The sequence below is a fragment of the Benincasa hispida genome, chromosome 8 (genome assembly GCF_027475165.1).
Source record: "Benincasa hispida cultivar pf3 chromosome 8, pf3_genome.v1.1, whole genome shotgun sequence".
Classification (NCBI taxonomy): domain Eukaryota; kingdom Viridiplantae; phylum Streptophyta; class Magnoliopsida; order Cucurbitales; family Cucurbitaceae; genus Benincasa; species Benincasa hispida.
In genome coordinates, this window is record NC_143485.1 from 36,309,560 (window position 1) to 36,334,293 (window position 24,734).

Below are 24,734 nucleotides of genomic sequence, written 5' to 3' on the forward strand. Positions count from 1 at the left end.
TAGGGAAAACGAGTTTGGAGAAAAGGTTTTCGTAAGAAGTTTTTGTGAGTGTGAATAAAGAAAGAAAGATTATAGTAGACTATAAAGCAATAAGCAACAACAACAGCTTACTACTCCGGGTATGAAAAAGTGATGGTTAGTCTTATCCTCATATAGTGCATTCTGAACAAAAAGCCAACTGGCGCCCTTGCATATGCAAAAGGGCGAGTGGTCACTTACAATGAAAATGTAAAGAAAGCAAGCTAACTAAGTTAATACAATACAAGATATGAAAGTATGCTAGAAGGGGTTGGATCGGGCATGCGGCCATGGGCAACAGGCCCTAGACAAGCATGACCGTGACACTAGTCTGCTAGCATAAGTCGACATGTCGTTTGCATTATCAACAGGCCGACCCAACTCCAGCCCAAAGTTACCGACGTGTAGTCTAGTGCAAGTCGAAAAGTTGGCCGAATCATTGAAGTGATCCACGTCTACCCGCCATTGCGAGAGAGGCTTTGTACACAAGCCAGAAGCTAGTGCCGTCGCATTGTCTTCCTCCTCTACCAGTACCTGCCTCTTTCTCTTCGATTCATTCTTTGGATATGAAGTATTGAAAATGTTGTTTCAGATTCCTCGATTGACCAGCTCCCTCAGGGAGCCATTCGATGTCGACCAGGCGTATCTCCATCGCAAGCTCCTTCTTCAGAATCACAAACCGACCCAGTATCATCTCTCTCAATTCAAAATTTATCGTTTATTGAATTTTATCTGTTTATGAATTCAGTTTGCTGTATTAGGACTGAATTACAATTTTTCGTAAGGCAAAACGGACTCTATAGTGGATTGAGCTAATGAATGGTCGATTTGTGAATACATAGCTTCTTAAATTCCAATATACTTTCTTCACTCCAGCGTTCTGTGCGCTACGCTAGCCCATTCATTTTCCCCCTCATTTATCGTATTTGTGTCTCTCCGTGAATTCAGGTTTAGGAGTGTCAGAGTTTCAGCTGTTTTTTGCATTGAATTAAAATATAAGTATAGCAAGGAAAATGATCCTGGTTCCTATAGCGGATTGAGCTAATGAAGGGATGATTTGTGAATACGTAGCTGCTTAAATTCTAATATGTTTTTGTTTTTCCACTTCATCAATCTTTGTGCTAAATTGAGCTAGTTCTCAAGCTGAACGTAATGAAACTGTTTATTCTTTCTCATGTTATGCAATTTAGTTCCGTAGCTTCATCGGGCGAGTCAGAGCTAGCACGGAAGATAGTGTATCAATGGGATGAAGGTACAGATTATTGTTACTTAGCATCTTCGTGCAAATTTGGTTGTGAATCTGTAGAGTGTTTAACTTCTCATGATGTTCTCTCTTTGATGGAAATGGGTGGAGCAGCATCCTTTGAAGTTCGACAAGCCTATAAGCAGTTCATTGCGGGAGTTGTTGGGTTGGTGGACAGAGAAGTGCCATCCGAGGAGCTTGGTGAGGTAGCACTGACTATCTATTGCCTTTTTGGCGAGCAGAAAGAAGATAATGATCTTGACTATACTGCCAAAAACATGTATGATATGGATGGCAATATTCAATTTCTGTTTCTTGAAGACAATACCTGAAAGCACAAGTGCTACTTTATGGTTTATTAATTTTTTTTAATTGTTTTTATTTCAAAATACTGCATAAAAGAATCAAGGTTTCTCGGATTAAAACTTGGTATAGTACCTTTTCACGTTGAGAAGTTGCAATTACCATCGAAGACTGCAAATACCACAGCCCAACACGTAGCCATCAGATTTAAAAGCTTAAAAGTGTAACTGTGAAAAAAGCATGTTTTTGAGATATTGACTTCTTCTATGATTTTGAAACGCAGGGAAGAACTGCAAAAGCTTATTGGCAATACAGTTTCAGATGCTAGGCTGCAAAAAGTTATTTCTCTAGCTCAGAAACTATTTATCTTGCAGCCAAGGGATCATGCAACTACATTGCTGGCAGAGAAGCATGTTAACAAGGGTGGCTCCGATGTAGAGTTTGGCGCTGATCTTGCTTTTAGAGAACCTACTAGGTTTATGGTGGATGTGTCTCTGGAAAATTCAGATTTACCAGGCAAGGATATTACTGCACCTACATTTGATGACAGACAACACATGCTTGATGATTCCATAAACTTTGATCACTCTACTGAAAGAGGAAAGTTAAATTTGAGTTGGTTGAGGGATGCGTGTGACGAGATAACAAGAAAAAGTACCTCACAACTTTCCCTTGATGAACTTGCAATGGCCATTTGCCGAGTCCTTCATTCAGAAAAACCTGGCGAGGAGGTAGCTAAATATATGTATATATATTTAATATCTTTATCATAAAGCTTGCTTATTTTGTAACATAAGAACTCCCTCTCTCTCTTTCATTCTGAAGATAGCTGCAGATCTATTGGATATTGTTGGTGATGGAGCATTTGAGTTTGTTCAAGATCTTATTTCTGTAAGAATATGAACTTAAACTTTTTGAAAATCCTCGTTGTGTTTACGACATTCAGATTTTCTGCCCCTAATCTTTATTTGCTCTTTTTTCTTTCGTTCTTTCTTTTGGGGGTGGGTAGGAGGAGGGTGGAGGGTGAAGTGAGAGATTTTCTAATTGAAGGTTGAATGTGCAATAATTATTAATGTATTCAATATATCTTTTTTTTGAAAGGATACAAAACTTTTCATTGATATAATGAAAAAAGACTAATTAACGTTTTCAATATTTAGTTGCTGACAATAATTTTTTTTTCTTAAAATAATTTTCTAAGTAAAAAAAATCTTTATCAAAGTGACATGGTTGATGTTTTTACCTTCTTTTTCCCTTTTCCTTCCCGTTGTAGCACCGAAGGGAACTTGTTGATGATATTCATCATGGGTTAACAATAATAAAATCTGAAAAGACAAATTCAAGCTCACAATCACGAATGCCTAGCTATGGAACTCAGGTATGATCTGGACCTTGGTGAATAAAAATGGTGTTAATCAGAACATGCACAGACAGACGGATAAATCTCTCATCAAGCACTTTGTTATGAAATTTAAGGTTACTGTTCAAACAGAATCAGAGAGGCAAATTGATAAGCTTCGACGTAAGGAAGAAAAGAAAAATAAACGAGGAACTGAATATGGTTCAGAAAGTGATTTTTCTGCTATAAGCTTTTCTTCTCTAGTTCAAGCAAGTCAAAGGAAAAATCCATTTGACGATCTTATTGGATCTGGTGAGGGCACTAACTCCCTTACTGTCAGTGCCCTCCCTCAAGGAACACAAAGGAAGCATTTTAAGGGATATGAGGAGGTAATTATCCCTCCAATCCCAGCAGCTCAAATGAAACCTGGAGAAAAGCTGGTAAGTCTTTATTATTATTTGTTTTCTTTATCTCTGAATGTCTTTTTTAGTTAAGAATTATAAGACATATGACTAGGGTCACTTTTCTGTAATTATGGGATTGGAAGGCGTACCAAGCATATTATGGCTAAGATGCAATTGTCAGATTTTCAGAGTTCACTTTACAAAGTTAATTGCAATACTTTCCCATGATTAACTTTCCAGATATTTTTCTGAAATTGAAGTTCCTATATTCTAGTTCATGGTTCTTTAGAAATTATTCATTATGATCTGTCATATATATATATATATATCGAAGGCATTTAAAAAATGAGATTGTATGAGAAAATTTTTGTGGACTGTAAAATATGGAGCACTAGACTATTCTTTATATACTCATGTTTCTTTTAGGTTTACTTGTTTCAGCAACCACATTTTAAGTTTTTGATTGTGCGTTTATTCTAAAATTTGCTCACATCTTATAGTGTATATATATATATTTTTCATTTGCTATCAGATTGAAATAAAGGAGTTGGATGATTTTGCTCAAGCTGCTTTTCGCGGATTCAAATACTTAAATCGTATACAGAGTCGCATTTTTGACACTGTTTATAACACTAATGAGAATATACTAGTGAGTTATTTCCTTTCTATTTGTGGAAAACCTATATTATACGTATTATCTTTCTTGTTCAGGCTGTATGATTATTTTCTTTTGTAGGTCTGTGCTCCAACAGGGGCTGGGAAAACTAATATAGCCATGATCTCCATTCTCCACGAGGTTTGTACTTAGATGCTTGTACCAAAAAGGATTTCCTCCTTTTTTGGATATAATATTTTGGTTATTAATTCATTTATGAGGAGTAACACCCGTAGGCCCATAGGCCGTAGCACAGGCCTCTCTGACATGGTATATGCCTTTATTGAGGTGATAGGAGTTGGGGAGTTGCAACTGCCGTGATATTGTCATCTATGTGTTATATGATGTATGCTTATAATTTGACCGTAGGAATGCCTCTATGTGGTGCATACTGTTCAAGCAATTTGAAGGCTATACCATTCAAGATTTTTGTTTAAATTGGCGAGCGTTTATTTTTCCAGCACAATATTTGCAATGTTTGCCTCTTGTATCGGTTTAAGTTGTATTTTGGTTGCTCTGTTTATGATTTTGTGTGGTTTTTGTATTGGTTTTGCCTGGACATTGTTATCCTTGTATCTTTGTTCCTCCTTTGTAAGGGTTGGGAGTTAGCGTTGGTTCATTTTATGTTGAGATTAGTTTGTAGGATATGTTGAGGGTGCTAAGGGGGAGTCAACCTGGTTGAGATGCCCAAGTGCGCCTCTTGATTCATAGGCCTTATGCTTTATGCTCTTTATATATCTCTCTTGTATTTTGAGCATTAGTCTAATTCAATTTTATTAATGTAGACACTTGTTTCCCTTCTTAAAAAAAAAAAAAAAAGATGTATGCTTATAAATTATTATTATTGTTACTTGCTTGTGCAGCTAATTGAACTGGTATACAGCTACTTAGAATAATTTTATGCTGATGGTGGTTTGAATGATATTTTCATGCTTTTGGGGTTACTTTAGTCCTTTCAGGTTGTGTACATTTTCCAACCAAGATTTAGAGAATCATATGAGTAACATTAACACCCTGCTATGCCCAGAAAGATATTTCTTAAACTCGTGCATTGAATGAATTACGGTTTTGTTTTGGGTTACAGATTTCACAGCACTTCAAAGATGGATATTTGCATAAAGATGAATTTAAAATAGTTTATGTTGCTCCTATGAAGGTAAATGGCTTTCAATTCGTTTTTTAATTTTCTGGTGAGGGTGTTGGCTTGACAGCTTCTTTTTTTGGCTGGTCTTGTACATCCTAGGCATTGGCTGCAGAGGTCACATCTACTTTTAGTCATCGTTTATCACCCTTGAATGTTACTGTAAGAGAACTAACTGGAGACATGCAACTTTCAAAGAATGAACTTGAAGAAACTCAGGTTGCTTTAAATTATTCATCATTAATTATCTTCTCAGTTGTTAAAATGTAAAAAGTAACTAAGGTTGTTTCTGCTTTTCAATTGATACAAGATGATAGTAACAACACCTGAGAAATGGGATGTCATTACTCGCAAAAGCAGCGACATGTCGCTGTCGATGTTAGTCAAACTCTTAATTATTGATGAGGTACATCTTTTAAATGATGACCGAGGGCCTGTAATTGAGGCACTAGTTGCACGAACTCTTCGTCAGGTAAATTATTGTAATACAAATTGTGTTTTATCTGCTTGAAATGGACGTGTTTTTTTTTCTGAATCATTGAAATGAACATAAGTTGAGATACCATGTTACTATTAGTTGTCATGGCACGTTTCCATTTAGATCAATATATTTCTGAAATATTTAGAATCCAAGGAATATATGGCATGTTCATGACTGTTAATTTTCTGTATGTTGACAGGTGGAGTCAACACAAACAATGATACGTATTGTTGGCCTTTCAGCCACCCTCCCTAATTACTTAGAGGTTTTCCTTCACTATGTTCTGAAAGATTCTTTTGTATGATTATCTTTTACTAGGCCATCTTGAACCTCATTACTTTTGGCTAACTGATTAGTCACTCTATCTAAATCTAGGTTGCACAGTTTCTTAGAGTGAATCCAGGAACAGGACTTTTCTTCTTTGATTCTAGCTACCGTCCCGTTCCTCTCGCACAACAATATATTGGTATCAGCGAGCATAACTTCGCAGCTCGCAATGAATTGTTAAATGAAATATGCTATAAGAAGGTATTTACTTTATTTGGGATCTATGCCAGATTCTACCTTGGAAAAGAACTCGATTGTTTTTAACATTTCAGTTTCAACACATTTGGTGTAAGGTTGTTGATTCATTAAAGCATGGGCATCAAGCAATGGTGTTTGTTCATTCTCGAAAGGACACAGCAAAGACAGCAGAGAAACTGGTACACTGTTTCCATTCTGTTCAATTTTCTGTATGTTCTGTACTTTGCTTAAAGTTCATACACACATCAAGAAGAGTTTTTTTTTTTTTTTTGCACCAGAGGAGCAAGTATTAGATCACCACCATGTATGATAGTTATTTTTCTTTATTATGAGAGCTCTAAATGATTATGAAAGGAATTTGAATCAATTTGGCTCCCTGTGATTGCTGATGCATTATAGTTAACCTGAAATCTTTTTCTTTAATCTTCTTGTTTTATTCAATTTATTTAACAAATGATTGATTTGAACCATTATTAAATTCTTATGCTCTTATAGAAAAATAAATTTAGGTTCCACTATGGGAACAAACATGAATTGGCTTAATATCCAAAGGGGATCAAGTGAGAAAATTATCTAATCAAATATGTCTGAAGTCGTGGATGCAAAAAATTATTTCGAATACTTATTTTTTTCTTTTGAAATGGAAACAACACGTTTCGTTGATGAAATGAAAAGAGACTAATGCTTGAATTACCATGTGGTATAGCTATAAAGGAAGCATAGATCCAATAAGACGAGAGATTAGCAAGCGCACTGGATATCTCAACTAGGTTGACACACCCATAACGCCCTCATCACAATCCAAAAGAGAAATCTAGTAAAAGTGTATTACAAGATGACATAAATCTCAACAATACTAGAATAAGATCTAAACTAGACCACAACATCGTCATGCCAATCTAAAAAGATTACAAATGAATAAACGCAATCCAAATTAAGCTAATGTCTCAAATTGAGTAGTCTGCAAATAATTTGGATAAAGAACACCAAAAGGAAGCTTTGACTCGTGCAATCTCATAGTGCTCTAACCAAGGAAGGGCCTTGCTCTGAAAAATTCTTTCGTTCCTTTCAAACTAAATTTCAGAGAGGAACATTTACCCAAAGAAGCTGAGGAAAAGCTTTAAAACAAGGCCCCACTTAAACCTACATAATATTCTCCTTGAAAGAATTACACCGAACCCACTGCACATTAAAGAGAGAAATTTCCTCAAAAAATTCTCGGAGAGATTACAATTATGGGGCTTTCTTTAGTTTTCAGTTTGAAAGAGGCAAGGAGAACTTGATTAAGGGATTTAAGTTGGGAATGGGTAGACTCTTAACAATACTCTATTCACATGTAAGGAAACTTGCAGTCTCAAGATCAACAGAGCTGGCATTGATTATTTTGAGGAGACACCTTGAGATGAGATAATTACATGAGCTGCTCGCTGAAGTATCTTCCTCTATGGATGAGAATATTATATTGGCTGCCTTCAACATCCTTTGTTTTCTTGATACTCGATTGGAAACAAAACACCATATATTCATTAAGAAAAAGGAAAAGTGGAACAAAAAAATGAGACGAACACAGCCTAAAGGCCTTAGGGATGAGGGGTCCCTAAGCCCTTAGGCTGTATTCTTCTTTTGCCTTGTTTGAATACATTATCTTGCTTCCTATAAAAAAAAAAAAGGCTTTAGGGATGAGGGGTCCCTAAGCCTAAATCGAAGAGTTAACAACAAAAGACCTCCAATCTAAATGATCATATAGTGCTGTGTATTGCAAAAAGAATTGTGTATAGCACTCCACGAAGAAGCTGTAAATTCTACAATTTCATTGAGGACTTATCTGAAAGCAAACTCCTATTCCTTTCTTTCCAAAGTGACCACATGATGGCTTTGTTGTTCCACAAAATGCTAGCATTGTCCTTAAACCACCATCCTGATAACAACTCAACCTGCCCATGTTTGGAGGAATAAGATGTTGATATTTCAGTGAACTCAGAGAAACAAAGGAAAGAAGACCGGCATTATTTAATTCTTTCATTATTGTTAGAGAAGGTTTTTCCTTCTATGAAAAATTTGTTGTGCAAGTCTTGAAGTAGGTTTTGTCTAATTTGTAGTTGTGCTTTATGTAACAAGTCCAATCGGATATAATCATCAGTTGTCTTCTTGGCTAAATATAGTTAGAATTTTCATTTTTTTTCCCTTCTCAAATTGATGATCAGTCGTATTAATTAGTTTTTTTTTATTTGTTGAAGAATATTTTTCCATTTTCCCATTGTTTTTATTTAATTTGTTTCTTAGTTGGGTTTCAACGGGTGATAGATTAATCTCATCAAATTGAATGTTATATAATTAAATAATTAATATTCCTTTCCTTTTTTTTTTTTTAAGGAAACGGATTTTTCATTGAAACAATGAAAAGAGACTAATGCCCAAGATACAAAGAAACAATCAATACAAAGAAAATTTGACAAAAGACTCAATGACAAAGCTGAAAAAACAGAGTTATTCGAAAATAACCAAATTAAACAAAATCTTGGATGGAGAAGGTGGCAAAGACCATAAAACACCAAGGGTAGGCAAAATCTGAACAACTTTGAAGAAATCTTCTCACTGGAAAGACTTGACTTTCTTTGAAACTTCTCAAAACAAAATAAAACAAATGAGGATTTAACCGCAGAAGACCAAACATCTGAAACTTAAAACGGCAAGAATGTATGATGATCTTTCATACAGTGGACATATCACTTTCTACTGCCTTTCCCTTATTTATTTATTATTATAATTTTTGCATTAAATAGGTCGAAATTGGTCGAAAGTATGATGATCTCGAGCTATTTAAGAATGATGCACACCCACAATTTGGTATTATCAAGGTAACTATGTGAAATATGTTCATAATTTTCTTATGATCCTGGCCTACTTTTTTTTCCAATACTTCTTCTTTTGGCCTATTGTTTAAAATTGTGCATTTCAGAAAGAAGTCATCAAATCCAGGAATAAAGATCTAGTAGAACTTTTTAATTTTGGGATTGGTGTACATCATGCTGGAATGCTACGCTCTGATAGAGGTTTAACTGAAAGGCTTTTCTCCGATGGACTGTTGAAGGTTGAGCTCGTACACTTCTGGTTAATGCCGAGTACCTTGGATTATAGACTGATTGAATGATTATTTGCTTTAGGTTCTTGTTTGTACAGCTACCTTAGCATGGGGTGTAAATCTGCCTGCTCATACGGTTGTTATAAAGGTAAAAGTGTTGTTCAAGTTATGATACTGTATTGTTTCTGATTCCTAACAATTTGGGTGCTAGTGCATAGGTTTTATGTCTTAGCATGACACTCCGATCTTTATCTTAATTGGAATGCTTTTATCTTTTTAATGTAATTTAGGATCGTTTGTCTATTCTTATTTTGCTTATTTTGCTATTTCTCCTTTCACGGGTTATTGTAACTTTGAACTCATATCAATGAAAAACTTTATTTCCTTTTAAAATAGGTGGTTAAGTATATTTTAGACCTCCAATCATGAAGGTTTATTCCAAGATGGGTAGAAAAGGGAATTTAGTTCAAAACGCTTATAGGGAGGTTAAGTTCTAGTTGGTTATCTGTATTTGAATGATGTTTAGTTTTAGTTGTTATCTGTATTTGAAAGTTTGAATAGGGAATTAGAAGGAATAATAAGGGCATGGGGAAACTAGTTAGGATTGAATATCCTGTTGAGCTTTCTTGGCAACCAAATATAGTAGATGAGAGTTAAACAGTTGTCCTGTGAGAATAGTTGAGGTGCATGTAAGTTGGTCCGGACACTCCTGGATATCAACAAAATATAGTAGAGTCAAGTGGTTGTCCTGTGAGAAAAGTTACAACTTACTTGTTGGTTATGTGTTTCTCCTTATGCTTCATTTTCTGTTTTCCGAGGGTTATGCTGTCTTGTGATGAGTCAGTTTGTAAAGGTTTGGGGAGAAAGTACCTCTTGAATTTGTCACAAGTTGATACGTTGTAATTCCAACAGTGTTATCTATTAGAAAATAAAGGATACCTATCAGTATATCAATTATTAATGAGTAGGTAGGTCCATGATTTGTTGCTCGTTGCTTGCCTTGGCATTGTTATTTGTAGCAATAATGTTGTCTGCCATCTCCACTGCAAATTTTTCAGTTCATAATTACCTTTCTTTCAACTTATAGGGCACCCAACTGTATGATCCAAAAGCTGGTGGATGGCGAGATTTGGGTATGCTTGATGTCATGCAGGTGAGAGTTACTTGTTCCATTCATTGTATAGATGTCCTAAGTCGTCTCATTATTTCATCTCATACTTTTCTTTTTACCCCTCAGATTTTTGGACGAGCTGGGAGACCTCAGTTTGACAAAAGTGGTGAAGGCATCATAATTACATCTCACGATAAACTTGCCCATTATTTGCGATTGCTTACAAGTCAGCTCCCCATAGAGAGTCAGGTACGTATGTGTGGTATTTTTCAGTTTTGAAGACTTTGAAGTACGTTCTTTTCTTTTTTTTCCAAGCAAATAAATGAACATGTATTTATTTTTAGTTGATTTTGTTTTGTTTCTCGTTAAGCTTCAATTTCAAAGACTTTTTTAATTGTTCTGTAGCCAATATTTTGCCTGGTTCTCCTTTTCTTTAGGTCTTTTTGTGGGGTTGGTATTTTTTGTATGTCCTTGTATTCTTTCAATTTTTTCTCAATGAAAGCAGTTGTTTATATATATATATAGTATGGAAGAATAACAAAAAACTCCGTCCAACCAACATAAGGACTGTATATATATATATATATATTTATAGGAAACAAAACAACTTTATTGATAAAACGGAATTACAAAAGGGGGATCTCTCCAATGAATTAAAAAATTGAACTTGATATTAGGACTCCTTTGTCCTTTTTCATGCTTTCATTATAAGAATGGTACTTTGTTAGAAAGACTTCTGAGTACGGACTTCTGTTCAGAGAAGCTTTATATTCATTCTCCATCTGCTTAGGCTGAAACATGGACCAAAAGAAATGAACCCTAAAAAACTAAAAAGCTTGGTTTCCATGGACGTAAGGAGGCTGGAGTTTAGTAGGGGAGTGCCTTGTTATCTTTGCATGATTTAAATTATAACTTCATCTGTTCATTAAAGTTTTCTTCAACTTATGATTCCTTGTTCTTATACACGGTTCATTATTTTTAAGATTCGGTAACACCTATGTTTATGAAAATTGTAATTTTCTTTATTCTGCAGTTTATTGGTTCTTTGAAAGATAATTTGAATGCGGAGGTTGCACTGGGTACTGTAACGAATGTGAAGGAAGCTTGTGCCTGGCTTGGATATACATATCTATTTATAAGGATGAGACTAAATCCTTTGGCATATGGTATCGTATGGGATGAGGTATGTTTTTAAGTTTGTTGGTGCAAACTAAGAGTGTGTTTGGGAGTGATTTTGACATGGCTAAAATCACTTTTTCCATTGTCAAAATCACTTTCCTCTAAAATAATTATGTTTGACGAGAAAATAAAATTTATTTTTGAAAAATAAAAAATCACTTTAAATTGATTTTTGAAGTGTCACTAACCAAGTGATTTTTTTTTTTTTTGATTGACTAGGAATCACCACCAACGTTTTTCTCACATTATTGAAATTTTGAAATACCCATATTGCTACAAACATAAAAAGAAATTTCGGCCCAAAATTATTAAAAGTTATTAAAAATAAATTAATAAAATTAGATATTTATTAAAATTCTCCGGTGACGGCCGTCGGCCAACTTTTGGCTACCGTTTTTTTGACAACCGCTGTCGACCAACCTCTGACGACCGCTTTCCAACCACCGTCGTCAGCCAACTTCCAACAACCGTTTTCTGTTTCCGTCATCAACCAATTTTTAATGACCGTTTTCGACAATGGTCGTTGGCCAACCTACGGCGACCGTTGTCACCAAACTCCGATCACCATTTTCCAGCATCGCCATTGGCTAACTTCTGACGACCACTTTTCGGCAAGTTGGCCAACTTTTGATGACTGTTTTCCGTCGACCGCCACCGAAAACTTCTGGTCATTGTTTTTCAACGACCGCTTTCCGACAATCGTCATTGGCCAACTTTAGACGAATTTTTGCATGATCACCACCGGCCATCTTCCGGTGACCATTTTCCAGCGACAGTTGCTGGCCAACCTATGGCGACCGTTTTTCGGCAATCGTCGTCGGCCAACTTCCAACCACATCTCTGTCGATTGTTCCCCAGCGACTGTCGATGACCAACTTCTGGCGCCTGTTTTCCTAGCTGCTGCTGCCAACTGACCTCCGATGATAGCTTTTTGGCAACCATCCTCGGCCAACTTTCGACGATCGTTTTTAGGCGATCGTCGTTTTCCAACGATTGTCGCCGGCCAACCACCGACCACTGTTTTCCAATGCCCACCTCCGACCACCGTCTATGACGATTATTTTCTTCCACCGCCAGGGACCAACTTTGGGCTGCGATTGTCATCATCCAACTTCTAGTGACTGTTTTTCGGCGACCGCCGCCAACAATCCTTGGTCACTGTTTTCGGTGGCTGCTTTTCGACAACAGTTGCCGTCCAATTTCTGACGAATTTTTTCAATTACCACCACCAGTCAACTTTCGGTGACCATTTTCTAGTGATGGTCATTGGCCAACCTTCGGCGATAGTTTTCTAGCAACCGTTGCTGGCCAACTTCCGACGACCGTTTTCTGGCAACCGTTGCTGGCCAACTTCTGACCATGTCTCCATCGACTGTTTGCTGACAATTGCTGCCAGCCAAATTCCGGTGACCGCTTTTCTGCAACTGTCCTCGACCAACTTTCGACGATCGTTTTTCGACGACCGCCGCTGGGCAATTGTCGCTGTCCAACCTTCGGCCACTGTTTTCCGGCAACCACTGGAGGCCATCTTTGACTATTGTCTTGGATGACTGTTTTCCGGTGACTGCCCGTGGCCAACTTCGGGTGACCGTTTCCCGGAAACTGTTTTTGCCCAACTGCCGACGACCGTTTTTCGGTGATTGTCGTTGGCCAGCTTTCGACGATCGTTGCCACCAACCTCTGATCATTGTTTTTCAGTGACCATCGCCGGCTACCTCCGACCACTGTCTCCCGCGATTGTTTTCCGAGGACCGCCGGTGGCCAACTTTTATATAAAAACATTTTTGAAAACAAATGAAAAAATAAATTAATAAAAAAAACCATTAATGTGAACGTGCAATTTTTTTAAAAAACATTCTTGCTATTTGAAATCCCGTTTTTATCTTTTTAATCTATCAATTCCAATGTTCACCTGAGGCAGTTAGTATTCAATGAGCTGAGCTGGTGAAAGAGTTTCGAGTAGGTCATATAATCAATTGAATTAGTTTTGATATGATTTTTGGTATTTTGACCACTGTACTTGAGGCAACGTCTCGGTCATCTTATTTAATTTGACAATTTGCTGTATCATATTTCTCATGCATAGGGTTTCTTTTGGTTTGTATTTGGTAGGTCATGGCAGATCCATCTTTGAGCTCAAAGCAAAGAGCTCTCATAACAGATGCTGCACGTGCACTTGACAAATCAAAGATGATGCGTTTTGATGAAAAAAGTGGCAACTTTTATTGTACAGAGCTCGGCCGCATTGCCAGCCACTTCTATATTCAGTATTCCAGTGTTGAAACATATAATGAGATGTTGAGACGTCATATGAATGACAGTGAGGTTGTTGATTGTGGCCTATTGCTATTTTTACTTGATTTCACTTATTCATACTGATTTCTGTTGTTTTTTCTCTGTTTCCTTTCCCTTATCTCAATTAATCACGATACTGTTGCTTTATTCTTCAAAAATGAAGATTGCATTCTTCATCTTTCTTTTTTATGCTCCTTAATGTAAATATCTTTTGGGCTAACTGGTCTGTTGCATTTACAGATTATTGACATGGTTGCTCATTCTTCTGAGTTTGAGAATATTGTTGTTCGGGATGAGGAGCAGAGTGAGCTGGAGATGTCAGTACGAACATCATGCCCCTTGGAAGTTAAAGGTGGCCCATCAAATAAACATGGAAAAATTTCCATCCTTATTCAGGTTGTTTTTCTAAAAGTTGTTTCTAGCTTCAAAAAGGAGGATGGCAACAAATTTCTAATACAGTGGTTATTATATTACAGTTGTACATTTCCAGAGGTTCCATTGATACCTTCTCATTAGTCTCCGATGCTGCTTATATAAGTGCTAGCTTGGCTCGTATTATGCGAGCTCTATTCGAAATATGTTTGAGAAGGGGTTGGTGTGAAATGACTTCGTTCATGTTGGAATACTGCAAAGCTGTTGATCGTCGAATATGGCCACACCAGCATCCTCTAAGACAATTTGACAAGGATCTTTCTTCAGATGTTTGTCCAACTCTATTTTATTATTCCTTCTGACATGTTGTTTTCTTCTGTTGATGCCCTCCAATCTAGTTCATTTTTTAACTACCAGATATTGCGCAAGCTTGAGGAGCGAGAGGCTGACTTGGATCGTTTACAGGAGATGCAGGAAAAAGACATAGGAGCATTGATCCGTTATGCACCTGGTGGAAGAGTAGGTTAATTATACTGATGTTCTACCTTTTTTAGTGGTTTTAATTTTTTTTTGTTAAAGATATTCAAACTGACTTATTTTTTCCCTTTGCTCATTGAAGTTGGTTAAGCAGTATTTAGGTTATTTTCCACTAATCCAGTTATCAGCAACTGTCAGTCCAATAACAAGAACAGTCCTGAAGGTAACATTTTGTTGCCATTCTTATATTTTAGCATAAGTTGTCTCGAGATTTCACTCTGTGGTAACCTTAACGGCTTGAACTATTGGCTATAATCAGACATCCGAAATGTTGATTTTAGGTTGAGGTGGTCATAACGGCCGACTTCATATGGAAAGATCGTTTTCATGGTGGTTCACAACGCTGGTGGATACTAGTTGAGGTGATAACTTGCCATTCGATTGTAATAGTGTTTAATTACGTTTCCTTGTAGAACTCTCAGTCTCACTCTCACAACCTATATTTTTCTGTAAAAGGATCTTCTCACGGAGAATTTTGTAAAATGTTTTTTCATTTTTGTATTATCTCCAAGAAGTATTCATTGACATATGTGGTCTCTAGTGAACCGATGTAATTTTTGGAGGGATCAAGAGACCTTGTTGATTGTAGTGTGGTCCCTTCTGAACTTCAATGTTTCTCTCTAGGCCCCATCATTTTGGGTGCTCCCTTGAGTGAGCGATTTTATGTTATTTTATTTTTTTGCTGTATTCTTTCATTTTTCTCAATAAAAGTTGTTCTTTTATTTAAGAAAAAGGAAAAACCATTCATTCACATATTAACATCTTGCTTTTGCAATTGAAATAAATTTTTTTCCAATTTGTTTCTAGTCGTCCAATTGTATTTTTGAAACAAGGATGGAAAGAATCCAAAACTTTTTTGAAGAAAAATATCTTCCTTGGGTTAATCAGTTTGAATCAAAAAGGTCTCATGCTTCATCTTAGTGCTCTTTTTCTAAATCTTATGTTGATTTTTCTTCTCATACTACATGTTTTTTTCCCCATTGTAACTTTACTTGTTTTCTCCCTCGTAGAGTTTGTATCCTTTGAGCAATAATGTCTTTTCATTTATTCAAGAAAAAGTTTCGTTTCTTGTTAAAAGAGAAACAAGGATGAAACTTGAAAATATCTTTTCCTCCTTTTTTCTCTTTGGTCATATCATTTACGGTAACAGTTTATTTACATGTTGAAATATTATGCATCCATGATCCATGTTTATCATCAAATCATCTTTTAGCGTCTGAATTAACAATATGCACAATCGTTTGAATAGGACAACGAGAATGACCATATTTATCACTCTGAGCTTTTCACTCTGGCAAAGAAGAAGGCTAGAGAGCCTCAAAGGCTTTCCTTCACAGTCCCAATATTTGAGCCACATCCACCTCAATATTATATTCATGCCGTTTCTGACTCCTGGCTGCAAGCAGAAGCATTTTACACCATATCTTTCCAAAATTTAGCGTTACCGGAGGTAATTACATGTTTTTCTCCACTTTCCTTGTTTTTGTAGATAGCAGTTTTTTTTCCCTCCCTTTTTTTACTCGTTAATTTAATGCTTTCCAAAGTTTTGGTATAGATGTTGAAGTTTTGTTTTTTTCAGGCCCGTACGTCACACACTGAGCTCCTAGACTTAAAACCTCTTCCAATAACTGCTCTTGGTAACAGAAGTTACGAATCCCTGTATAAATTTTCACATTTTAACCCAATACAAACCCAGGTTTGTAACAACCATCAACCCTCAAATCAATTGAAGTACGCTTAACCTTATCGGTGTTGCCATATCTTGGCTTCTTGTTTGATGCTTCTTCTTGGTTTGCACAGATTTTTCATGTGTTGTATCATACAGATGATAACATTCTGTTGGGTGCTCCCACTGGGAGTGGAAAAACCATATCTGCTGAACTTGCTATGCTTCGTCTCTTCAATACACAGCCTGATATGAAGGTAAAAAAACACTCTCCGTGAAAAATTAAGTATTATGCACAGAGAATTCAAAGTACAAGGTGCGATGGTTGTCAACTTTTCTTCGTTAAAATTTACCAAGTTGAGAATGATCGCATGTTGATGTTGCTAGGTCAGCTTTCTGAATTGTTTTCATAAATGAATGAAGATGTTCACTATGTATATTTTCTTTGGTACAAGAACTACTCTACTTTAGATAAGTAGAAAAAACAACATGAAACAAGTAACCATCATGGACTGGCCTAGTGCTAAAAAGAGACATAATCTCAATAAATGGCTAAGAGATCAAGGATTCAATCCATGCTGGCCACCTACCTAGGAATTAATTTCCTACGAGTTTCCTTTTACGCTCAAATGTTGTAGGTCAGGCGGTTGTCCCATGAGATTAGTCGAGGTGTACATAAGCTGGTCCAAACACTCACGAATATTAAAAAAAGAAAAAAGCTGGCATATATAGAAGAAATGGTAGATCAGAAAGCTACATTGTTGTCAAAACTTTTTCTTTGTTATTTCTAACAATAACAAGTAGGAGGTATAATTGTGACTTTGAGTTTCTCTATATTTCGTTTGTTTTTCATTTTGGGGCTTTCAGCAGTTCTGGGTTCCCTTTCTTTTGAGTATGGGTTTCCATTGATTTTCTTCTGTTTATGACGATTTATTTGGTTGGATTTCTTATCGAACTTATATTGTAACTTTTCCATTGTGATGCAGGTTGTTTACATAGCACCTTTGAAGGCCATTGTTCGTGAAAGAATGAATGACTGGAAAAATGGTCTTGTTTCTCGGCTCGGCAAAAAAATGGTACATCTTGCATCCGTTATCTTTTTTCTTTTCTTCTTTTTGGTGAGTTGTTGTGTGAGTGGTGGGGGACCGCTTTGATATTGAAGTTTCTCAATGATTTTGGTTTCAGGTTGAAATGACTGGAGATTTTACCCCTGATTTGATGGCACTTCTGTCAGCAGATATTATAATATCAACCCCCGAAAAGTGGGATGGTATTAGTAGAAATTGGCATAGTCGAAGCTATGTTACGAAGGTGAATTAACACAATAGGCATTACTCTTTTGGAAAAAGAAACAAAAGTTTGATTGCTCACATTTTCTATATCAACTCTCGTACCATTGAAATTTCTTTGGACGTTTATGGAGACTGATGAAAAGGGAAGAGAAAAGAGAGAGAGGGCACACATAGATCTACGTGAAAAACCCTAGTACAGGGAGAAAAAACCACGATATAGAATTTTCTTATTATAATTTGATACACAGGATACAAGGAGACTGTACATATAAATAGAAAAGTAGGAAACTCTAGAGTATTGTAAAAGGACAAAAATACCCCTTAGGTTACAAACCCTACTTTCAACACTCCACAAGTTGGGGCGTGGATATCAACCAGACCCAACTTGCTAACACAAGAGCCCTTTTGTGAGAATATCTGCTATTTGTTGACTGGAAGGAATGTAGGGGATGCAAATGTTGCCATTGTCAAGTCTCTCTTTGATGAAATGTCTATCAATCTCCACGTGCTTTGTTCTGTCATACTGCATTGGATTATTTGCGATGCTTATCGCAACTTTATTATCACAATAGAATTTCATCGGAAGATTACTATCTTGATCGAGATCAGCTAGGACCTTTTTCAGCTAAATTTCTTCACATATCCCAAGACTCATGGACCTGTATTTTGCCTCGACACTGCTTCTGGCAACAATTCCTTGTTTCTTTCTCCTCCACGTAACGAGATTACCCCACACGAAGGTACAATATCCAGATGTCGACTTTCTGTCTACCACAGAACCTGCCCAATCAGCGTCCGTGTATGCCTCGATGTACCGTTTGACAAATTTCTTGAACATCAACCCTTTACCAGGAGAGGTTTTCAAATATCTCAGGATGCGCTTCACCGCTTTCATGTGTTCTTCACACGGAGCTTGCATAAACTGACTGACTGACTGCACTGACTGCATAAGATATATTTGGTTTAGTACGAGAAAGGTAGATCAGTTTTCCAATAAGCCGCTGATATCTTTTCTTGTTGATCGGAACATTGTATTCAAGTTATTGAGATTGACATTAACTTCCACAGGGGTATCAACTGGTTTACAACCTGTCATACCTGTCTCCTTAAGTAAGTCGGGAGTGTATTTTCGTTGAGAAACAGAAATCCCTTCTTTTGGACGAGCCACTTCCATTATGAGAAAGTACCTTAATTTACCGAGATCCTTGATCTCAAATTCCTCAGCCATTTTCCTCTTCAACCTGTCAATTTCTGAAGCATCATCACCTGATATGACAATGTCATCCACATACACAATAAAGACAACAATTTTCCCTGATATTGAATTCTTCATAAAGAGGGTGTGATCGGAATGTCCCTGACTATACCTTGGCAATTTTACGAAGGTAGTGAATCTGCTAAACTAGCTCTCGGAGACTGTTTCAACCCATACAAGGACTTCCTCAGTCTACAAACTCGATGATTAAACTGTTTCTCGAATCTCGGGGGAGGACTCATGTAGACTTCTTCTTCTAATTCTCCATTAAGAAAGGCATTCTTCACATCGAATTGGTGGAGAGGTCAATCTTTGTTAACTGCAACTGAAAGAAGGTCACGAACAGTATTCAACTTTGCCACCGGGGAGAAAGTCTCGGAATAATCTATTCCGAAGGTCTGAGTAAAGCCTCTGACAACTAATCTCGCCTTGTACCTGTCAATCGTTCCATCAGGCTTGTATTTAATGATAAACACCCATTTGCACCCAATTGGCTTATGTCCCCTTGGAAGAGTAACCTAGTCCCAAGTGTTATTTTTCTCAAGTGCCCCCATTTCCTCCATAACTGCTGTCTTCCACTCAGGGATCTCCATTGCTGCAATACTTTTCGGTATCATAACTGTGTCCAGGCTCGTAGTAAGGGCTACAGATAGGTAACTTTGCAATGGATACTTTATGCCAGATCTCGTACCTTTTCTCAAAGCAATGGGAAGATCAAGATAGACATCATAACTTTTCTTCCCATCTAAACCCCCACCACATTCAGCCTTCTGCTCATGAGTCTCACTTTCTGAGTGATCTCTTTCACCTTTAGGAGTACCATACGCTGGAACAAGTTTTTCAAAACTGCCATCACTTGTACCTACATCCTCGTTGCATAAGGTGTCCTTGGTACAATTGTCGATACTATCACCATCTTCTCTGTCTTTACTCACCTTATCTTCAACACAGACATCAATATCAACACAAATGTTACTATCATCAAGGGTAGGAATACCAGTACCTGGAACTGATGCTCGGTCTGACTCCTGGACTGGAGCCGTAGAGGTGACAGGCGACACTATTTCCTTTCTAAGATTCTTCCTATAGTACGTTATCCACGGAACTTGTTCAATAGGAAGGATAGGGACTTGTTCAGTAGGAAGGATAGTCTCGTTGACACTTATGGCAGGTTCAGGAAGAACGCTCTCATTTCTAGGTTCAGGTAACATTAGCGAACTTGGACTCCAATTAGTCTCTTCATTGGTACTCTCCCCCTGAAGATGATTAATGGGAAAGAAAGGTTGATCTTTAAGGAAGGTAACATCCATTGAGACAAAATATTTTCATGAAGAAGGATGGTAACATTTGTATCCACGCTGATGAAGAGGGTACCCCACAAAGATGCATTTTTGCATACAGGGGATAAACTTGGTGCGATTAGGACCATGGGTATGGATAAACACAACACACCCAAACACTCGAAGTGGTACATCAGGAATAAGGCAATTATTGGGGTAGAACTCCTTGAAACATTCCAGGGGGGTTTGAAACTTTAAGACACGGGAAGGCATCCGGTTTATCAAATGAGCTACTGTGAAAACGACAGCTCCCCATAAGTAGGAAGGAAGAGAAGTTGACAACATAAGGGAGCGAGCAACCTCGACAAGGTGACGGTTTTTCCGTTCAGCTACCCCATTTTGTTGAGGAGTATACGCAACGAACTCTGATGGACAATCCTCTTCAAAACTAAGAATTCCCGAAAAGAATTATTGAAAAACTCCCGACCGTTATCACTCCGAAGGATAGCAATTTTTGTGTTGAACTGGGTTTCTACAGTAGTATACAATTGTTGAAAGATCGATGGGACCTTAGACTTATAGGTTAGAAGGAAGACCCAAGTTAGCCTAATGTGGTCGTCAATGAAGGTTACAAACGAGCGTTTACCGGTAGAAGTAGTGATTGGTGAAGGACCCCAAACATCGCTATGGAAAAGTGTGAACAATTTGGAAGGCTTATAAGGTTGAGAGCTCAGCGAGACACGAGGTTGTTTAACTCGAATACACACATCACAAATCAAAGTAGAAATATTAACATTGTGAAATAGATGGGGAAATAAATATTTCATATAATGAAAACTAGGATGTCCGAGACGATAATGCCATAATATGTAATCTCTTTCAGAAGTAGAAAAACATGATGAAAGTAAACTAGTCCTATCACATATCCTAGAAGAAATATCTTCAGTAAGGAAATAGAGCCCCCTGTCATGTCGGGCAGTGCGAATTGTCATCCTCGAGCTCAAATCCTGAAAACAACAGCATCAGATGAGAAAGTGACCCGACATTTCAAATCTCTTGTAATCTTACTAACAGATAATAGATTATAGGAAATTTGGGAACATGCAGCACATCTCGTTGAGTTAAATCCCTCAAAAGGAGAAAGATGACCTTTCCCAGCCACAGAGCGAAAGATCCATCAACAGTTCTGATTATCTCATTTCTAGCACTTGGACAATATGAAATAAACTGGTTAGAGGAGCCAGTTAAGTGGTATGTAGCCCTGAATCTAGAATCCACGACTTGCTACCATACACACTAACAAGGCCCAAGGATTGAATCGTACCTGATTGGGCAATCGCGCTGACACCTATAACACTGGAGTTATTCTGGTTGGTCTCCTGATTTTGAGGTTGAGAACCTCCATTTGCTGATTCACTTGCCAGTGCTCGTCCAGAACTTGACTGACGCTGTTTACCATTAGGTGGATGACCATGCAGCTTCCACCATTGGTCTTTGGTGTGCCAGGGCTTCTTGCAGTGTCCACACACTAGGGGAGGCTTGTTGTTCTGTTTCTCATTGACAGGACCTGCCATCTTAAAAGCAGTAGAATTAGTTGACGAAATTGGCATATTATTCATAGCATTAGACCTGTCCTCCTCGAGGCGCATTTCAGATCAAATTTCCATCAAGATGGTATCAGACGATGTCCTAGTATTCGGCTCCATACTGCATCGAACTTCGAGTTCAACCCAGCGAGGAAATTATAAACACGGTCAGTTTCCTCAGACTTGAAATGTTGGACTCCCCCACAAGGACAATCCCAGAAAATCTCACGACATAGGTCCATCTCTTACCAGAGAAGAGACAACTTGTTGAAGTAACATCCGTTGTTCAGCAACATACTGTAACATACATTGTTCCCTGCTTGCACTCGTGAACATGCTTGCGTAAAGTATAGAGTCGGGAAACATTTTGTCGTTTGAAATACAGCTTCTGAACAACATCCCAAATATCTCGCGTAGTGGCAACATATAATAGAGGTTTTCTGATTTGAGGCTCCATACTACCTACTAAAATAGACCGGAGTAAGGAATCCTTCCCCTTCCAGATACGTTCTTGGGGGTTACTTGGTCTCGATTTCGGTATTTTACCCGTCAAGTAACCGAATGTATGACAACCCTCGAGGGTTATTTTAATAGATTGAGACCACAAAATAATTGTGACCATTTAATTTTTCCCCAACAATAAAACTTGTTGAATTTCCCATAGCACCCAAAAATAAATTTGCTGTAAGTAAAGCAGGGAAAGAAGTTACTGGATTTCCCGAGTAAATTGGTAGACTAGAAGGGAGTTCGGACTGGACATTCGAGGTCGTTCCAAGAGCTTCTCTAAGGGTGGCTATTTGTTGCTGAACAGACTCGTTTTGCTGTTTAATTTGGAGTTGGAGTTTGGTGAACTGTTCCTGGATATAGTCAAGTTTATGTTCAGGATACGAAGAAGATGACGCTCCCACCTCAAATCTGCCACCCATAGGAACTCTTTGATTGAAACTGCCACCCACGCTCGGTTGGAACGGAGGAACCCATAGGCGCGGTCGGTGTTGGGCAAGAACCTCGGCTAGGATCAGCTGGGTCATGGCTGGAATCGGCTGGCTGGGATCGAAAGGAATCCACGCGCGCGCAGCTGGAATCGATCTAGAAGGCTCCGTCGAAGTCTGAGGTCCCTTTGCCGCGTCGCGAGGGTTCGCCTGGTTGCTGCGCGGGTCCGTCTGGTGGCTGATCCAATCAGTCGCTTGTCCTCCAAGTTGGGCTGCTCCAATCGGCTGATGAAGATATGATAGGACCATCTGGAAGTACCGTTCTATAGCGGTTTGTACGACAGTGGCTATACCGGTGGTTGTGGTGCCAGATGGCACTCATGATTCTCCTGTTTGATTTTCCTCAATGGTGGCGAGGGTTTCATCTCCGTGCTTTGATACCATGATGAAAAGGGAAGAGAAAAGAAAGAGGGCACACACAGATCTACGTGGAAAACCCTAGTACAGAGAGAAAAAACCACGATATAGAATTTTCTTATTATAATTTGATACACAGGATACAAGGAGACCGCACATATAAATAGAAAAGTAGGAAACCCTAGAGTTCTGGAAAAGGACAAAAATACCCCCTAGGTTACAAACCCTACTTTCAACAGAGACCTTTTGTTGCACCCTACGGGCTACAGCTAGTTTTTTCCATGGAAGTTCAATCCCTTAAATGCCATAGCTGGGCACAATGAGAGAGAACCCCATGTTTCTCCTACTCTCAGTTTTTATTGCCCGTTACCTTGAGGCATTAGTTAATGAAAATTGCTTTCCTCCAATTCCTTGTTGCGCAAGTACTAAATGAAAGTTTCTTATTCCCATATTCATATACTTCTGCATGTTTGAGGCACATGACTAACAAATGACATTTACAATAGGTTGGACTAATGATTCTGGATGAGATCCACTTATTGGGAGCAGATCGTGGTCCCATCCTTGAGGTATTTAATTATTAAGCCTAGCTATTTAATACATGATGCTATTGATGGAATTTTATCTAAACTTATTCACATTCTATTTTTTATAATTTATCTATAATGATATTTCATCAACCATATTAAAAGATATATATTAAACATACTGAATGATTCTGGTTTCTTATTAAAAAATATATATTGATTGAATGGTTCCCAAATGAATATAACATTTGTTCCACATGATTTTGAAGTTACTGCTTGAGCTCTTAATTATGCTGTGCCTTGCCTTCTTTTGGTGTGAGGATCCCCTTAATGTCAGTTACATTGGAGTGAATATACAGCGTGCTTCTCATCATGGAGGAACATCAATGCTTAGTGCAACCCACATTCTTACTAATTGGATGACATCTCAATTAAATTTACTCAGCAGACCTTGAAGTTCGATTTCAACTGAACTTATAAATTTGCATTTTCCCTTCAAAGGATTTAAGGCTTGATCTTGTATAGGATTCCATTCATCTACATTACTTTTTAAAAATTATTGCCTTGTTTGTGTCCACAGGTTATTGTTTCAAGGATGAGGTATATATCATCACAGACTGAGCGAAAAGTTAGATTTGTAGGCCTTTCAACTGCTTTAGCGAATGCAAGGTATGCAAGCTCGACTGAAGAATTTATCGTTAATGCGCTACAGAAGTTGCTATTTTGTTCTTCAGTTTTCAAATTTTTATACTACTTGATTTTGTTCTGTTCCAAATTTCTGTTGTTGGCATAAGCGTCTGTCCATAATGAATAACACACAAACACAAACAGATGATGGATACAGTAAGTTTGCTGAGGTGTTAGAAGGAATGTTTCTTCATCAGCCATTGCACTGCTGGTTCAATTGTTTTCTTATATAATTATATATCATTTCCCCTTAGGACAGCACTGTAATCAATAAGACAATTGCATTTGTTGTTTTCAGAAAAGAAACATAGTTCTTTGTTAAAAATATACAAGATGACTCATGTATGGCTGGATGTGTCTTCGTTTCTTTTTATAGAGGATGCAGTGGATTAGGGATGTTAATTGTT

At 37.7% G+C, this 24,734-nt stretch overlaps 1 protein-coding gene across 4 annotated transcripts in view; it reads left to right on the plus strand.

The window, feature by feature from the left end:
* Positions 1–447: 447 nt before the first annotated feature.
* The window catches only part of LOC120082597 (U5 small nuclear ribonucleoprotein helicase), a 35,459-nt gene continuing 11,172 nt past the window's right edge, over positions 448–24,734 (plus strand). The window contains exons 1-34 of one of the 4 annotated variants that reach the window (XM_039037842.2): positions 448–705; positions 1,209–1,270; positions 1,376–1,541; positions 1,848–2,295; positions 2,390–2,455; positions 2,838–2,942; positions 3,041–3,343; positions 3,840–3,956; positions 4,044–4,103; positions 5,047–5,118; positions 5,206–5,322; positions 5,414–5,575; positions 5,784–5,849; positions 5,960–6,112; positions 6,205–6,288; positions 8,893–8,967; positions 9,069–9,200; positions 9,274–9,339; positions 10,279–10,344; positions 10,429–10,551; positions 11,336–11,485; positions 13,594–13,806; positions 14,017–14,172; positions 14,253–14,477; positions 14,566–14,667; positions 14,768–14,848; positions 14,967–15,047; positions 15,935–16,135; positions 16,265–16,381; positions 16,486–16,608; positions 17,338–17,427; positions 17,537–17,662; positions 23,620–23,682; positions 24,221–24,309. In XM_039037842.2, coding sequence (XP_038893770.1) covers positions 599–705; positions 1,209–1,270; positions 1,376–1,541; positions 1,848–2,295; positions 2,390–2,455; positions 2,838–2,942; positions 3,041–3,343; positions 3,840–3,956; positions 4,044–4,103; positions 5,047–5,118; positions 5,206–5,322; positions 5,414–5,575; positions 5,784–5,849; positions 5,960–6,112; positions 6,205–6,288; positions 8,893–8,967; positions 9,069–9,200; positions 9,274–9,339; positions 10,279–10,344; positions 10,429–10,551; positions 11,336–11,485; positions 13,594–13,806; positions 14,017–14,172; positions 14,253–14,477; positions 14,566–14,667; positions 14,768–14,848; positions 14,967–15,047; positions 15,935–16,135; positions 16,265–16,381; positions 16,486–16,608; positions 17,338–17,427; positions 17,537–17,662; positions 23,620–23,682; positions 24,221–24,309 — 4,367 coding nt within the window. In that variant the 5' untranslated portion in view covers positions 448–598. The remainder of the gene's footprint in view (positions 706–1,208; positions 1,271–1,375; positions 1,542–1,847; positions 2,296–2,389; positions 2,456–2,837; positions 2,943–3,040; positions 3,344–3,839; positions 3,957–4,043; positions 4,104–5,046; positions 5,119–5,205; positions 5,323–5,413; positions 5,576–5,783; positions 5,850–5,959; positions 6,113–6,204; positions 6,289–8,892; positions 8,968–9,068; positions 9,201–9,273; positions 9,340–10,278; positions 10,345–10,428; positions 10,552–11,335; positions 11,486–13,593; positions 13,807–14,016; positions 14,173–14,252; positions 14,478–14,565; positions 14,668–14,767; positions 14,849–14,966; positions 15,048–15,934; positions 16,136–16,264; positions 16,382–16,485; positions 16,609–17,337; positions 17,428–17,536; positions 17,663–23,619; positions 23,683–24,220; positions 24,310–24,734) is intronic. The other 3 variants (XM_039037843.2, XM_039037844.2, XM_090316565.1) reach the window with 3 other exon arrangements.